Below are 14827 nucleotides of genomic sequence, written 5' to 3' on the forward strand. Positions count from 1 at the left end.
CTGTACTAAGTTACTGTTTAGCTTACATATACATTAAGAATTATTTACCTTTGATTTACAAGAAAAAATATTAAAGCAAAAAGTAAGTTTTTAGTGATTCATTTTCAGGATGACATCTGGCCTTTAACATTCTGACAAGCCTATTCCACACTCTTGCTGCTCGTGCTGGTTGGTTCCCGCAGCAGATCTCCACTCAGCCTTGCTACTTGCAGTACTTGACCAGCTTATGTCTGTGCTTCTCCTTTACCCTCCTATAGCCACTTTCTAGAAGGAATCCAATGTATTCTTGTATCCAGCTCTTCAGTTGTCTGTTTCTCACAGGGTATGCACTTTAAGGTTCACGGCCTGGGGTTTATTCAACTTTGTCACTGTAACATCTGCTCCAGTGCCAGGCTCCAAAGTGCCCAATGTTAATGACGCTAGTGCAGTGATCCTGGAGAGGGTAGGACCTACAGGGCTGCAATGACTATCATGGCCAGAAGAGGGCAGTAGAGGGGTGCTGAATGGAGATAAGGGCTTCTCCAGAAGTCCTGTGGCAGAACCAGCTCAACAGGGAACATTCAAAAGCTGGGAGATTACAGGTGGCTCAGAGATGGCCAAGGAATTCAAGGAGCCAAACTTAACTGTTACCTCCCTAGGAGGGTGGTAGGTTTCAGGGATCTGATGAGTGCCTAATATGGGTCTGGTGTTTTATAACTCCTGTTAGGTATCAGTGATATTTTACAACTGGGGAGACTGAGGAGTGGAGGTTAAATAACATGTAAGAAGCAGAGCTTAGCTGATACCGTGGCTCACACCTGTAGGGAGCCAAAGGCCCGTGGGATGTGACCAACTCAGCCTTCCACTGGAGGCTATATGATCAAACAGCAAACTGTTTATCATGAATGCAGGATGTGGGCAAACTCACATGGCCCTGCCACCAAAAGGTATGCTGAGGGCCTCACTCCCTGGTACAGCATTCCTTGAAGTTATCTATTGAGAAATCTAGCGCCTATTGTTCTAAGAATGCAGTCTTGCAAGCCTGCTGTGAATCAAGCTGCTGGCAGACAACCACCCCCCCACCCCCCCAACCTTGCTCTCTCTTTGGCATAATAAATACAGAGGGCTGTGTAAAGCTCAGGGCCCTTGTCCACTAGAGGCAAAGTGCTCCCTGACCCCTTCTTCCAAATATACTCTCTTGTCTTTTATTCCCGCGTTCGTCCCCCTTCATTTAGTCCAATAGGTCCGCGGCACACACCTATAATCCCAGCAATTTACGAGGCTGAGGCAGGAGGATTGCTTGAGCTCAGGAGGTCAAGACCAGCCTGGGCAACATGGCATAACTTCATCTCCAAAATACACAGACACACACACACACACAGTAGCCAGGCACAGTGGCACATGCCTATAGTCATGCTACTTGGGAGGCTGAGGTGAGAGGATTGCTTGGACCTGGGAGGCAGAGGTTGCAGTCCAGCCTGGGCAACAGAGTGAGAGGCCTTGTCTCCAAACAAACAAACAAAAAAGCCAGTAATCGTGGCTGCTATCGTCTGAAAGTTTGTGTCTCCTTCAAAATTCCTATGTTGAAACCTAATCTCCAGTGTGTATTAGAAGGTGTGGCCTTTGAGAGGTGATTCGGTCTTGGGATTCATGCCCTTCTCAAAGAGGCCCCAAAGAGCTGCCTTAACCTTTAAATGATTTGAGGACACAGTGAGGAAGCACCATTCTATGAACCAGAAAGTGGGCCCTCAGCAGAAGCCAAACCTGCCAGTGCCTTGATCTTGGACTTCCCAGCCTCCAGAACTGTGAGACATAAATTTGTGTTGTTTATAAGCTACCCAGTGTACAGAATGTTGTAGTAGCCCAAACGAACTAAGACAGCGGCTGGCTCCATTGCTATAGCAAGCTCTGCATAAACAGCCTCTGCTTATTCTTATTTAGGTGGTATTTACTTATTTCCACACTGTTAGTCTCTACTTGTCATAGATTATCCATCAGACAGTCCTCAAAATATATGAAAAAGGGCATATGATATTAGTAATTCAGCGAAACTTTCTCAAAGGTCTATTTAAATTTGTTGCAACACAAAGATTCCAGCAGGTTTCAGATAAAAATGGCGAAGATTCATTCATGTGAAGACAGTGCACTTGACACTTAAGAGATGATTTAGCTCTCAAAATTCTGCTTGATCTATAGTTGGAAAGAAAGGCCTGGCCTAGCAAAGGAAATACAAATAGAAGCAAGGCCCACAAGGGATCCCTTATGCATTCGTACATCATAAGTATCACCAGGCTCATCATGATTACCAGGCAGGACCATCGAAACGGCTTTGCAGCTAAAAGTGTTTACCCACAAAGTTCTTCATTGGCCACTGAAATGTTACTTCTTCTGTCAAGCAATGCCCCAGAACACAGATTTTACCAAATACTGGAATGTTTTTAATCTTATCACTATCCCTCTTTTTACATTTATTTTAAGATGGTCTCACTCTGTCATCCAGGCTGGAGTGCAGTGGCACAATCACGGCTAACTGCAGCCTTGACCTCCCAGGCTCAAGAAATTCTCCCATCTCAACCTTCCTAGTAGCTGAGGCAGAGGCACTACCATACCCAGCTAACTTTAAAATTATTTTTGTAGAGACAGGGTCTCATTATGTTGCCCAGGCTGGTCTTGAACACCTGGTCTCAAACGATCTCCTGCCTCAGCCTTCCAAAGTGCTGGGATTATAACCATGAGTCACTGCATCCACCTCTTTTTACTTTTATCCCATTTTACTTTCTATATCCTACCTTCAAAATTGCTTTTCTAGTGATTATGCTCTTTAAAATTAAGCCTTAATAACCACAAATAGGTTTGTACACTTGCCAGATGACAGTATTCTTGTTTCATTACTCCACGTCTTTTCTAAACTCTGTTCTCTTTCCTTCTCCCAAGCTCCCTCTACCCCAACATCCCATCTTCCCAGATGATTCTGCCACGGGGACCTCTGGGCTGTACCTGTGCAAGGACTCACGTTCAATTCTCACCACTGCCCTAATCTGGACAGAGTTTTGTGACTGTGTCTAACATGACATTATTGTGGGGATTGAGGATGAAGCTGATATGCCTCTGAAGAGACTGGCCTGCTTGCTCATGAGGCAAGCATGTTAGACATGATGTATTAACATCTCAGAAGCCCCTGAAGCCAGCGCTAGATTTTTTGGAGAAGATAACAGTTGCTATTTGTAATGCTAAACTCAGCTCAGGAAGAAAATGTAAAATTATATTCAACTTCTGCTTAAGAAGACCAAAAAATGTGTAAAAGAGTTTAAAAAGCCCTCTCTGGAAAATGTTTAAAATAAACTTTTTTAAAAAATTATAAAGAAGATTTAGTTATCCAGAAATTTCTCTTAGGTGAAAGGCAGAATTGGCTGACACTACAAGTGTATTCAACCCGCAAGTAAGTATCAATGTTCAATGGAATGTTTGTGGCATAATTGGGGATAACTAAGTCACTTAGTTGCCATGTTTTTCTTCTTTTGATGTTACCAGCTATATAGTAAAATAGCAGGAAGTCCCAAGTTACCAAAGCTCTAAGCTGCTACTTACTAAGAAGGTCCATTGGTGATTCCTGTTTCACAAGCGAATGCAGCCCTTCAAGACTCCCTTGTAGCCATGTACTGACACGCTGCATTTTTTCATCTCTTTCACACAGCTTGTCTGTTAGATTTTTCATGTCATGCAAGGTCTCTTCACCATTGTTCACCAAGATCTAAAGAAATAGCATTTTAGGGTGTGTCAATATGAATTGCAACAACATAAATAAATACACATTCTAAGAGGATCATGTCCAAAATAAAAATATTATGTATGCAAAATTGGTATCAGTCATAAAAATAAGTGCATGTGTACACAGCCAATTCACAAAGTTCTGTAAATAATCTTGGAAAAATGGATTATCAAGTGAGAAGAATAATGGAATGCTCACTGAACTCAAATTTTTAAGTGGATAATGGTAACCATGGTGGTGGTAGCATAAAAAGCTAGTTTCACCCTCAGAGAAGCACAGAGCTGCAGAGGAGATTCAGCCTAACAGAAGGAGCTTTGGAATCAGGCAGAATCTGGGTTGTAAATTCCCATACGTTCATGAACTGTTTGGTCTTGGGCAAGTTACGTAAACTCTCTGGGCCTCCACAGCTCCATGTGAAAAAGACACTTTAACGCTTTCCTAATCCAGTGTTTTAATACTTAAACGAGGATTTAGTTATCCAGAAACTTTAAATACTTCAAAAGTGGCAGAGCCAGGATTTTGACCCCAGCCTATCTGACTCTGAAGTGGGGAGGGTGCAGATGCTGCACTGGTAAAACATGAAGAGGTAAGGAGTCCAGAACTGACAACTTTGTCCTGAAACAAAATGTGTACATTTGGGGCATGCAAAAAATAAAAAGTCTTTCCCACCTTAACTGAGTGGTAGAGTGGGAAGATAGTTTCCCAAAGAATTAAGATTTCATAGTGACGTTTGGTAAAAAAGGACACATTTTAGGGGGTGGTGGTCACAGTAGCATCTAGGACTGCAAGGGAGTAACAGAGTTAGTGTGAATTTCCACCCTGATGTGTGTGCATGCAGGTGCACACAGACATAAAAGCACACACACTTATTAGGTAGGTTTTAGTTTTTGGAAATATGATATTTATATGGAGGCAACACACACACGCAAAACTCACCTTAACTGTGGTCTGAAATTCAGCCCACAAATCCTTATATTGTGCTAAAATAAAGATTTAAAAAATACAATGGTTACTGACACAATTTGAACATTTTAATAAAAGTCGTGTTATTCATTTTTGTTTTTTCAAAAATTATTTTTATCTAAAAATGTCTACTTCCAAAATGACAGAATAAGTGAATTGGACTTGCCCTCCCACTGCAAACAAATAGAAGAATGAAGCAAAACATATGAATGAAATGTTTTCAGATGTTGAATGGGCCCGCCAGGACTGTGACACCTGGAAGAGAAACAAAGGAGGTGGGTCCTGCAATCACCCAGCTTTCCACTGGGGGGCACTTTCCAGACCACGGCACTAGCACAGCGGGGTGGTCTTAACACAGACACAAAAAGATTAGCAAATTGAATCTAGCAATAGACAAGAACAATAAAAGCTTTTGAACAAGTGGGCTTTATGCTTAGAATGGGAGCTTGGTTTAAAAGTCAAACTCAATCAGTGCAACTTACCACACGAACAGCATAAAGGAGTAATACTAGCTGAGCATCTCAGTGGCTGTCTGAGCAGCTGAGGCCAGTCATAAAGGCACTCTGTGCCCACATGACTGACCATCCCATAAGTAGCTTGGACATCCTATAAGTAGCTTGGACACCCCATAAGTAGCTTGGACACCCAAGCCTGGGTGAGCCTCCCTGGTTGGCAACACTTTGTATGTGGAGTCACACATTGTTGTTGGGGAAATTAAGTGCATCCCTGAGAAGGTTGCACCAGGTTTCCTCCATACTTTGCCCTCTGTGCCTTTTCCCTTTGCTGATTTTACTCTGTATCTCTCACTGTAATAACAATAATCGTAAGTATAACAATTTTTGAGTCCTGTGAATCATTTTAGCTAATCATTAAGCCTAAGGGTAGTCCTGGGATACCTGATACTGCACTATAGTTGCACAATTTTTTTGAGATAAAGACCTAAATAAATGGAGATATATACTATATGCTTGGATTAGAAAATATAATTTTATTAAAATGTCTTTTCTCCCAACATTGACTTATAGATTCAGGACAAACCCAATTAAGATCCCAGCAGGTGTGTGTGTGTGTGTGTGTGTAGATTAATTAGGTGATTCTAAAATGTATATGGAAATCAAAGAATTTAAAATAGTGAACATAATTTTAAAAGAGAAGCATACAGGTGCAGAATTCTATTACCCGATGTCCAGACTGCATATGAAGCTATAGTAATTAAGATAGTGTGGTATTGGTATCAAGTTAAGCATTTAGAACAAAGGAACAAACCCATAAAATTGATTTTTGAAAAGTTGCTGGGGTAATACAATGGCAAAAGCATAGTCTTTTCAAAAATAGTACTGGAACAACTGGATGGGCACAAGAGAAAACAATGAAATTCAAGCCTTGCTTCACATCATATGAAAAAGCTCACTTGAAATGAATTAGAGATCTAGATATAAACACTAAAACTAAAAAAAAATACAAGAAAATCTCCAAGAGCTTGGGGTAGGCAAAAATGTTTTAGGCAGGAAACAAAAAGTACTAACCTTAAAAGACAAAATAGATAGATGGGCTTCATTCGAATGAAAAATGTTTACTCTTTCTGAGACACCGTGAAGAAAATGAAAAGTCAAACTTCAGACTGAAGAAGGACTCATTTCCAGAAACTATAAAGATTTTAACTCGATAATAAGAAAACAATACAAAGCAAGGAGTAAAAGATTTGGACAGACATGTGACAGATTGTATTTGCCAAAGATAGCCCCACAATATATTCCATTCCACAAGTTTTTTTCCCTGACATGATGCTGACACTTCCTCCATCGAGAGGTGGTGGCTATGACCCCTCCCCTTGCACCTAAGTAACTGCCTCAACCATTAGCTTATTATGAAAGTAACACTGACTGAGGCTAGGTCATAAGACGCCATGAACTTCCACTTTGTTCTCTTGGGATGCTTTTGGAACCCAGCAGGCCAAACAGCTACGTGGAGTGGCCATGAGGAGGTATTCTGGCCAATGGTCTCCCTCGAGATCCAGCTGAGAGCCAACATTCACCTCAGACACAGGAATGAGTAAGTCTTCAGATGATTTCAGTTCCCGGCTGCTGAATTACCCTCAACCTTCGAGTTGCCCTGGCTGATGCCATGCGGAGCAGACATTTAGTTGTCTTCAACAAGCTCTGATCAAATTGCCAATTTGTGAGCAAAGTAAATAATTTGTCTTCAGCTACTATGTTTGCAATATTTGTCACAAAAGATAATATTCAAATGGCCAAGAAACACATGAAAAAGTATACTCCACATTAGTCATTAGAGAAGTACAAGTTACAATCACAATGAAATGCCATTATATACCTATTAAAATGACCAAAATATTAACAATTTAAAGCGTTTTGACCATTTTAAGTGTTGATGAGAATGTAGAGCAATGGGAACTCTTCTCCATTGTTAGTGGGATGAGACACTTAACAACCACTCTGGCAAATTTATCTGGCACTTTCTTATAAAGTTAATCATACACTACCCATATGTATTTCTTATCAAGTTAATCATACACTAATTGCTATATAACTCAGCAATTCCATTATAGGTATTTACCCAAGAGAAATGAAACCATGGCCATAAAAACACTTGTAAAAAAATGCTCACAATAGCTTCATTCATAATTATCCCAAACTGGAAATAATCTAAATGTCTTTTGACTGATGAATGAATGAACAAAATACAGTATATCTGTACAATGGGATTCTACCATACAGCTATAAAAAGGATAAACTAATGAGACATGCAACAACTTGGATGAACCTTAAAACAATTTGCTGAGTGAAAGAAGCCAGATATAAAAGTGTGCATACTCTGTCATTTCATTTGTATCTCATAATTAATGACAGAAAGCAGATCAATGGTTTCCAGGAACTAGAGATGGGGTAGGTGATCAACAGCAAAGGGATACAGAGAAAATGTTGTAGTCATGAAAATGCTTTATAGCTTGCTTGCGGTGGTAGTGGTTACAATAGCATGTACATTGGTCAAAATTCACTAATCGAAAAATGGGTGCATTTTTTGTATGCAAATCAATAAAATGGATTTAAATGAAGTGAAAACTTTATGTGTAAAGAGCACTGTAATGGTTAATATTGTCAACTTGATTGGATTGAAGAATGCAAAGTACTGTTCCTGGGTATGTCTGTGAGGGTGTTACCAAAAGAGATTCACATTTGAGTCAGTGGGCTGGGAGAGGCAAACCCACTCTCACTCTGGGTGGGAACCATCTAAGCAGCTGCCAGCGGGGCTAGACTGGCTGAGTCTTCCAGGCTTCCTCTTTCTCCTGTGCTAGATGCTTCCTGCCCTCCAACATTGGACTCCAAGTTCTTCAGCTTTTGGACTCTTGGACTTATACCAGTGATTTGTCAGGAGCTCTTGGGCCATTGGCCACAGACCGAAGGCTGCACTGTCGGCTTCCCTACTTGTCAGACTTTGGGACTTGGACTGATCCACCACTGGATTCCTTGCTCCTCAACTTGCAGATGACCTATCATGGGACTTTACCTTGCGATCATGTGAATCAATTCTCCTTAATAAGCTCCCTTTCATATATACATATATCCTATTAGTTCTGTCCCGCTAAGGAACTCTGACTAATATAAGCAGCCACACATTACTTACCCTCCTGAGCTATTAGTTGCCGAGACAAGTCATTTGAGGTGTGCATGAGGGCTTCTTGTCCTTTTCTGTATTTCTCTATGTTATTCTTCAAGTATAAAATGTACTGAAAATTAAAAGCATGTGATTGCTTTTAGCAGTTTAGTTACCATAGATAAATTATCACATAGTCATTCAGCAAACATGTATAAAGTCTTCCTCTGTGCCACCCACCATTCTAGGTACAGGGGTAACAGTGGAAAATAAAACATACCTTGGTCAGGATTCCATCCTGGGAAAGGAGATAAAGAATTCTGCTTCCTATGAAGCATTTCGCTTCAGCACTTAAATAAACATGGCATTCTGAGTATAATTTTCCACAAAAAGAAATTAGAGGGTGTTCTGTCTGAATGCATAATGTCCACAACAAAAATGTTCTTTATGCAAAATGTGTGTGCAGTAGATGTCACAAAGCAGTAATGCTGCCAGACTGGAGTTCAGTGTAAGACCTCAGAGAGATGATTAATTGAGTTAGGAGACTGCATGGAATTACTTACTCAAGTCAGACGTTCACTGGGTTGGGTGCCAGTGGTGGCAGTAGTGACAGGTGACTTTGAGTATTAAAGTCATGGATTTCTGTTCTGATCACCCCATGCCCAGAAACTCTAAAGTCCCAGGAACTCTGAAAATGGGGCTTTGGGACATAAAACTGGTCCAGTTTCAAGAAAGAAACAAATACTATAAACTATCCAAAAAAATCTTAGAAATTGTGTTCAGTGCTATAGATGAGGTAGACAAGGGACTGTTACATAGACTGTTTCTAAGCATGTATTATAGGGTCTACTCATGTATCTTTGATGTTGTGTCAGTCTTTTCATAGCTTGTTTTCTGGTATTATAGTAAACAAAAGTAAAAGCCACCTTAGGCCAACTGCAAGACCTCATTCTTGCCCCTCTTTGAACACGGGTCTGCAGACTTGCCTAGTTCAGCTGGACTCTCGTGCTTCTCCCAAACTCTCTGTTTTCTTTCAGTCTGTCTTTTCATCTCCTCTCCACAGCTCACTCTTTCAAAGTTGTTTTTCTCCAGGGTTCTGTTCACAGTCCCTGATCTTCTCACTCAACACACTGTCCCTGAAGAGACTCATCCAACTCCTAGCTGTAAATCCTACCTCTACGTTAATGATACCCAGTGAGAGTTCTCCTTCGAGCTCCTCACCTGGTATGGCAAGGTGTCCTTGCTCTGGGGCACTGTATGTATCTTGTTCAGATTGTTGCACTTAACATACTGAATTGTAATGATCTGTCTGTATGTGCATCTCTTCAGCTAGACCATGAGCTTCCAAAGGGCTGGGGCTGTATCTTACTTATCTCTGTATTCACTATGTCTTGTCCAGTGCTTGGGACTCAGTGCATGTTTAGAGTAAAGAGATGCAACCAGCAAAACTCAGTGGTGAGTGAATAAGAAAACAGCACAGGGTCATTTGGTGACTAGCAGATGGAAACTGAATTAAAAAAACAGGACCTTCGTAATCAGTCTTTCATCAACACATCCATCTGCTCACCCATTGCCAAAATAGCAATACGAATTCTAATTCGTTTAAGAAATAATCTATATCTAGATAGGAAGACAGTCTAGTGGAACAAATCAGTTTGATGGTATGTATCTAGGCTTTTCCGCAAAATTACCGTTTTTTTTGTTGTTGTTTTTTTTTTGAGATGGAGTGTCGCTTTGTCGTCCAAGCTGGAGTGCAGTGGCACGATCTCGGCTCACTGCAAGCTCCGCTTCCCGGGTTCACACCATTCTCCTGCCTCAGCCTCCCGAGTAGCTGGGACTACAGGCACCCGCCACCACGCCCGGCTAGTTTTTTTGTATTTTTAGTAGAGACGGGGTTTCACCGTGTTCGCCAGGATGGTCTCGATCTCCTGACCTCGTGATCCACCCGCCTTGGCCTCCCAAAGTGCCGGGATTACAGGCGTGAGCGACCGCGCCTGGCTGCAAAATTACCTTTTCAAAGTTAGTAATTAGTACCTATTATGCCATTTTAGTTTATTAAAAAACCATGAGAGTGGTGGGATAACTATTGCCATTTAACAGATGAAAAAAATTACCCAGCGAGGTATAGGGATTTTCTTCATGCCATTGGACTAGTCACTGATTTTTTTCTAGCTATTAAAACTTATAAAAAAAATACAGCTTCAATTTACACATCTATAAAAGGGACATAAGGTATTATCCACTTTTTAAGGTTACAGTCTTAAACATCAAATGAGACTGAATCCCTCTAACATTACAGGTATTATGCAAAACACTTGGGGTACATTGATAACAGATCTTGACCATGAGGTCATTATAGATGGCTGGAAAAAATGATTTTAGAAGTTGTATTTCTTTTGCATTTTCAGTTTATAAAGAAGTCACATTGAACCTGTGAGTAGCAGCTATTCCCATTTTAAGAGGCCAAAACGAAGCTTACAAGTTCAGTGATCTGCCCAAAGTCACACAGTGTCACTGGTGAATGACAGACTGTAATCCACGTTTTTCAAACTAGAGAATATTACGTAAAGTTTTGTTGTTATTGTTTTGTCACAGTATATAAAATGTAGGACTCTATGCACTTTAAAAATATGCTTTGAATGCAACAGTTCTGGGCATTAAAAATCAGTGTCTTATAAATATCTAATTATTAAATATAACATTTTAAAATGTTAAATAAATTTTAAGTATAAATAAGACTTCAATTGTAGGGATTGGATGAACAAATTCCTCTGCTATAAAAAGAGCTATAACAGTGTGAAATAGACAACCTACTTTTAAAAAAAATGGGCAAAAGTCTTGAACAGTCACTCCACAAAAAAAGGATATCCAAGTGGCCAGCTACATGGAAAAGGTACTTCAACAGTGATCAGGAAAACACAAATTAGTGGGGCACCACTGTACACCCATCAGAATGGTTAAATTGAAAAAGACAGTTTTGTGAGAGTATGGAGCAACTGGTGCTCTCATGCATTGCTGATGGGGGTGGCAATTGGTGTAACTCCTTTGGGAGATTGGTGGTATGTTCTAAAGTGGGAGATATGCATCCCTATGGCTCTACAATTCCACTTAAGATGTACACTCAGCAGAAATATGTATGCATGTTCACCAAAAAACATGAACTAGAATGTTCACAGCAATACTATTTGTAATAGCCAAACATTAGAAACTGTCTGAATACTCATCAATAGTCTAGTGTACAAATGCATTGTAGTCGTAGTCATATAATGGAATACTATACAGAGCTAAGAATAACAAACTACATTCAACAATAAGGCTGAACCTCACAAACATAATGTTGAGCATAAGAACCTACATTGTATTGTTTTATACCTATAATGTTCCAAACCAGGGAAAATTAGTCTATGGTGTTAGCATGGTGGTACCCTTAGTGGGGCTGGTTAGTGACTAGAAGGGGCATAGAGGATATCTGGATACTGATAATGCTTTGCTACTTGATCTGGGTGCTGGTTACACAAGTGTGTTCATGGAGCTGTACACTTGCAATCTGGGTACTTTTCTGTGTGTACTTTAATCGCCATTAAAAATTTGTCAAGAGCTATTCTCTTCTTTTCTCTCATAACTATTACAGGTCTAGTCAATTAATCAAAGCCATCATGCAAAGCGTGGTGCTCTTAAACTTACTTCTTTTAATTTTGTATTTTCCAGGAGCAGAAGATCTGCTTTTTGGTCATTTATATAGAATCCATTTTCTAAGTTCTTTAGAGTTTCAAAATGATCTTTGGTTTTTTTGCTTTCTTGATCTCGTAATTGTTTTAATTCTTGTTTTATATCCTCCTGCTCAAACAGAAAACCCCAAATTATCTCTGAGTTCAAAGAGTAGGGCATGAGGGTATTATACTGCCTAGGTCACATTTGGAGCCAGATTCTAAATTAATTCCTGAAGCATCCAGCAGAGAATAGATATTTTTCCTTAGAAAAACCTATCAACCCCACATTTATTCATGGACTCCAGGAAGGGGGTCTGTGGACTTCAAGATAAGAACCCCAGATATTGAGACAACTTCACAAAATAAAATATACAGTCAGCCCTCTGTATCTATGGGTTCTGCATTTGTGGATTTAACTAAACATGAATGAAATATATTCACAAAAATAAAAAGAATAACATCAACAAATAATACAAATAAAAAACAATACAGTATGACAACTACTTACATAGCATTTACATTTTATTAGGTATTATCAGTAATCTAGAAATAATTTAAAGTATATTGGAGAATGTGGGTAGGTTATATGCAAATATTACACCACGTTATACAAGGGACTTGAGCATCTGTGGATTTTGATAGTCATGTTGGTCTTGGAACCAATCCCCCATAGATATCCAGGGATGACTGTACTTTGATATATAAACAATCGTTCGGCAAAAATAGAGAAGGGGAAATTTATTGAGGCTTTTAAAGGAGGACTTAATGTTTCTTGAAGAAAGAAGATTACTTTATGAATTTTTCAGAATTCTCTATTGTTTTCTCTATTGAATTCTCTATTCAGTTCTCTGTTATTATACTATTATAAATTGCATGATATTTATTCATTGTATAATTGTCACCAGCAGCATCTTATTAAGAAAATAGAACTGTATATATACTACACTTGTCATTTTCTCCTTCATATTTTCCTATATATTCCTTCATATTTTATAACATATTAAAAGTTACATTTTGAGGCCAGGCATGGTAGCTCATGACTGTAATCCTGGCATTTTGGGAGGCCAAGGCAGGCGGATCACTTGAGGTCAGGAGTCCAAGACCAGCCTGGCCAACATGGTGAAACCCCGTTTCTACTGAAAAAGACAAAAATGAGCTGGAAGTCGCTTGAACCCAGGAGGCAGAGGTTGCAGTGAGCCAAGATCCTGCCACTGCACTCCATCCTAGACAACAGAGTGAGACTCTGTCTTAAAAAAAAAAAAGTTACATTTTGATATCAATGCATCTCAAAGAATGTTTCCATTTTAATTAACCAACTCCACATGCACATGCTTATCACCAACTATTGATTATAAATTTTTAAAAGGCACTAAATATCTCTTTACCTGCTACTAGTTCATCCACTCCCCCACCACAACCTTTGTTTCACTCACCCTTAAAAAGCAGAATCAAGTTTCTAACTTATAAATAAGAAAACCAAGGTCCACTCAGTGACTGTTCCACAATTACATGTTAGTCGGTTATAGTTGCTCTCTCTCTTTCTCTGTATACACATACACATAAGTATATATATACACATATGTACATAAGTATATGTATACAGGTGTATGTGTATACATATGCATATATATATGTATGCATGTGTTGTAACAAAGATTTTTAAACATTGAGATTGAACGGGTACATTTAACAAATGTGATTTCATGAAAACTTTAATGCCAGTTAAATATTACCATCTGTATATACCACTATTTTAATTTAAAAAAATGAATGAATGCATTGATCTTTTACCGTGTTGCTAATGTATCTTGAAAAATCCCTTGTAAACAGAAAAATATGATTGTTCAGCAAATCCTCCTCCTGTCTTTGTGCTATTAAAACAAAGAAAAAAAAAACTCAAAAATTTAGTTTAAAAATATTAATCAAAGAAGTACCTAGTTTTAAAAGTCAAATTCTCTCTCAAGGTTTATAACAAAACCCAGCTGTCAGGCGCTCCACATTGCAATGTTTAGTCCTGTATGACTCCTCAGAATCAAACATTTTTCACTCTTTTTAGTTGTTTCTTCTTCCATTTAGTTCAATTTTCACTAAAAATAGGCATATATGCCTATTTTTATTTATCATTTTCAGGCATTTTCTATTTACTTAGTCCCATTCCCACATCCTTCTCCTACACCTACAACCTCTATATTTCCTCCCTAACCTTCCTATGAAGTTACAGTTTTTGTTTAAATAAATTGTAACTATTTAGATCATTATGGCAATAAGGATTATCCCCATGAGCCAAATGGTATAATATAATTATATTTTCCTTTTAGTATAATATTTTGTTTTTTCTTGGAGTTAAAGATTGCTTTATTAAAAAATTGCTCAGTATTTCATGTACATATAATTAATTCATACCAAAATCTACAACAGAACTGTACCACCTTTCAAATTTTATTTCCCATATAGTCAAACACATTAACATATCTATCAGTTTCATTTCTCCCCTCTCCCTCAGAACCTCCCTCTGAGATATGCCTTCTGGAATCTTTTCTTTCTTTGTGCTAGATTTGCAGTTGACTTCTTGGGACTTCCTTTTACATTTTTCTTTTTCTTTTTTTAAAGGTTTTATTCAACCAGAACGCTCTACATTATTCTTATGTTGGACCTCCTGTTTCCTAAATTTCTTATACTCTTTTTCTTGATTCATTCCTTCTGTTTGTTGAAGCAAATTCTATACAGCTTCAGGAAAAAGAGTAAATGGGATAAATGTTTTGAGATCTTGTATATCTCAATATGTTTCTAT

At 38.8% G+C, this 14827-nt stretch overlaps 1 protein-coding gene across 1 annotated transcript in view; it reads right to left on the bottom strand.

Moving 5' to 3' along the window:
- CCDC175 (coiled-coil domain containing 175) overlaps positions 1–14827 on the bottom strand; it is a 60678-nt gene that overhangs the window by 1823 nt on the left and 44028 nt on the right. The window contains exons 15-19 of the mRNA XM_007986827.3: positions 13828–13907; positions 12011–12163; positions 8357–8459; positions 4685–4728; positions 3568–3730 (exon numbers count right to left, since the gene is read on the bottom strand). Of these exons, the coding sequence (XP_007985018.3) occupies positions 3568–3730; positions 4685–4728; positions 8357–8459; positions 12011–12163; positions 13828–13907 (543 nt within the window). The remainder of the gene's footprint in view (positions 1–3567; positions 3731–4684; positions 4729–8356; positions 8460–12010; positions 12164–13827; positions 13908–14827) is intronic.

This window comes from Chlorocebus sabaeus, chromosome 24, assembly GCF_047675955.1.
Source record: "Chlorocebus sabaeus isolate Y175 chromosome 24, mChlSab1.0.hap1, whole genome shotgun sequence".
NCBI lineage: Eukaryota > Metazoa > Chordata > Mammalia > Primates > Cercopithecidae > Chlorocebus > Chlorocebus sabaeus.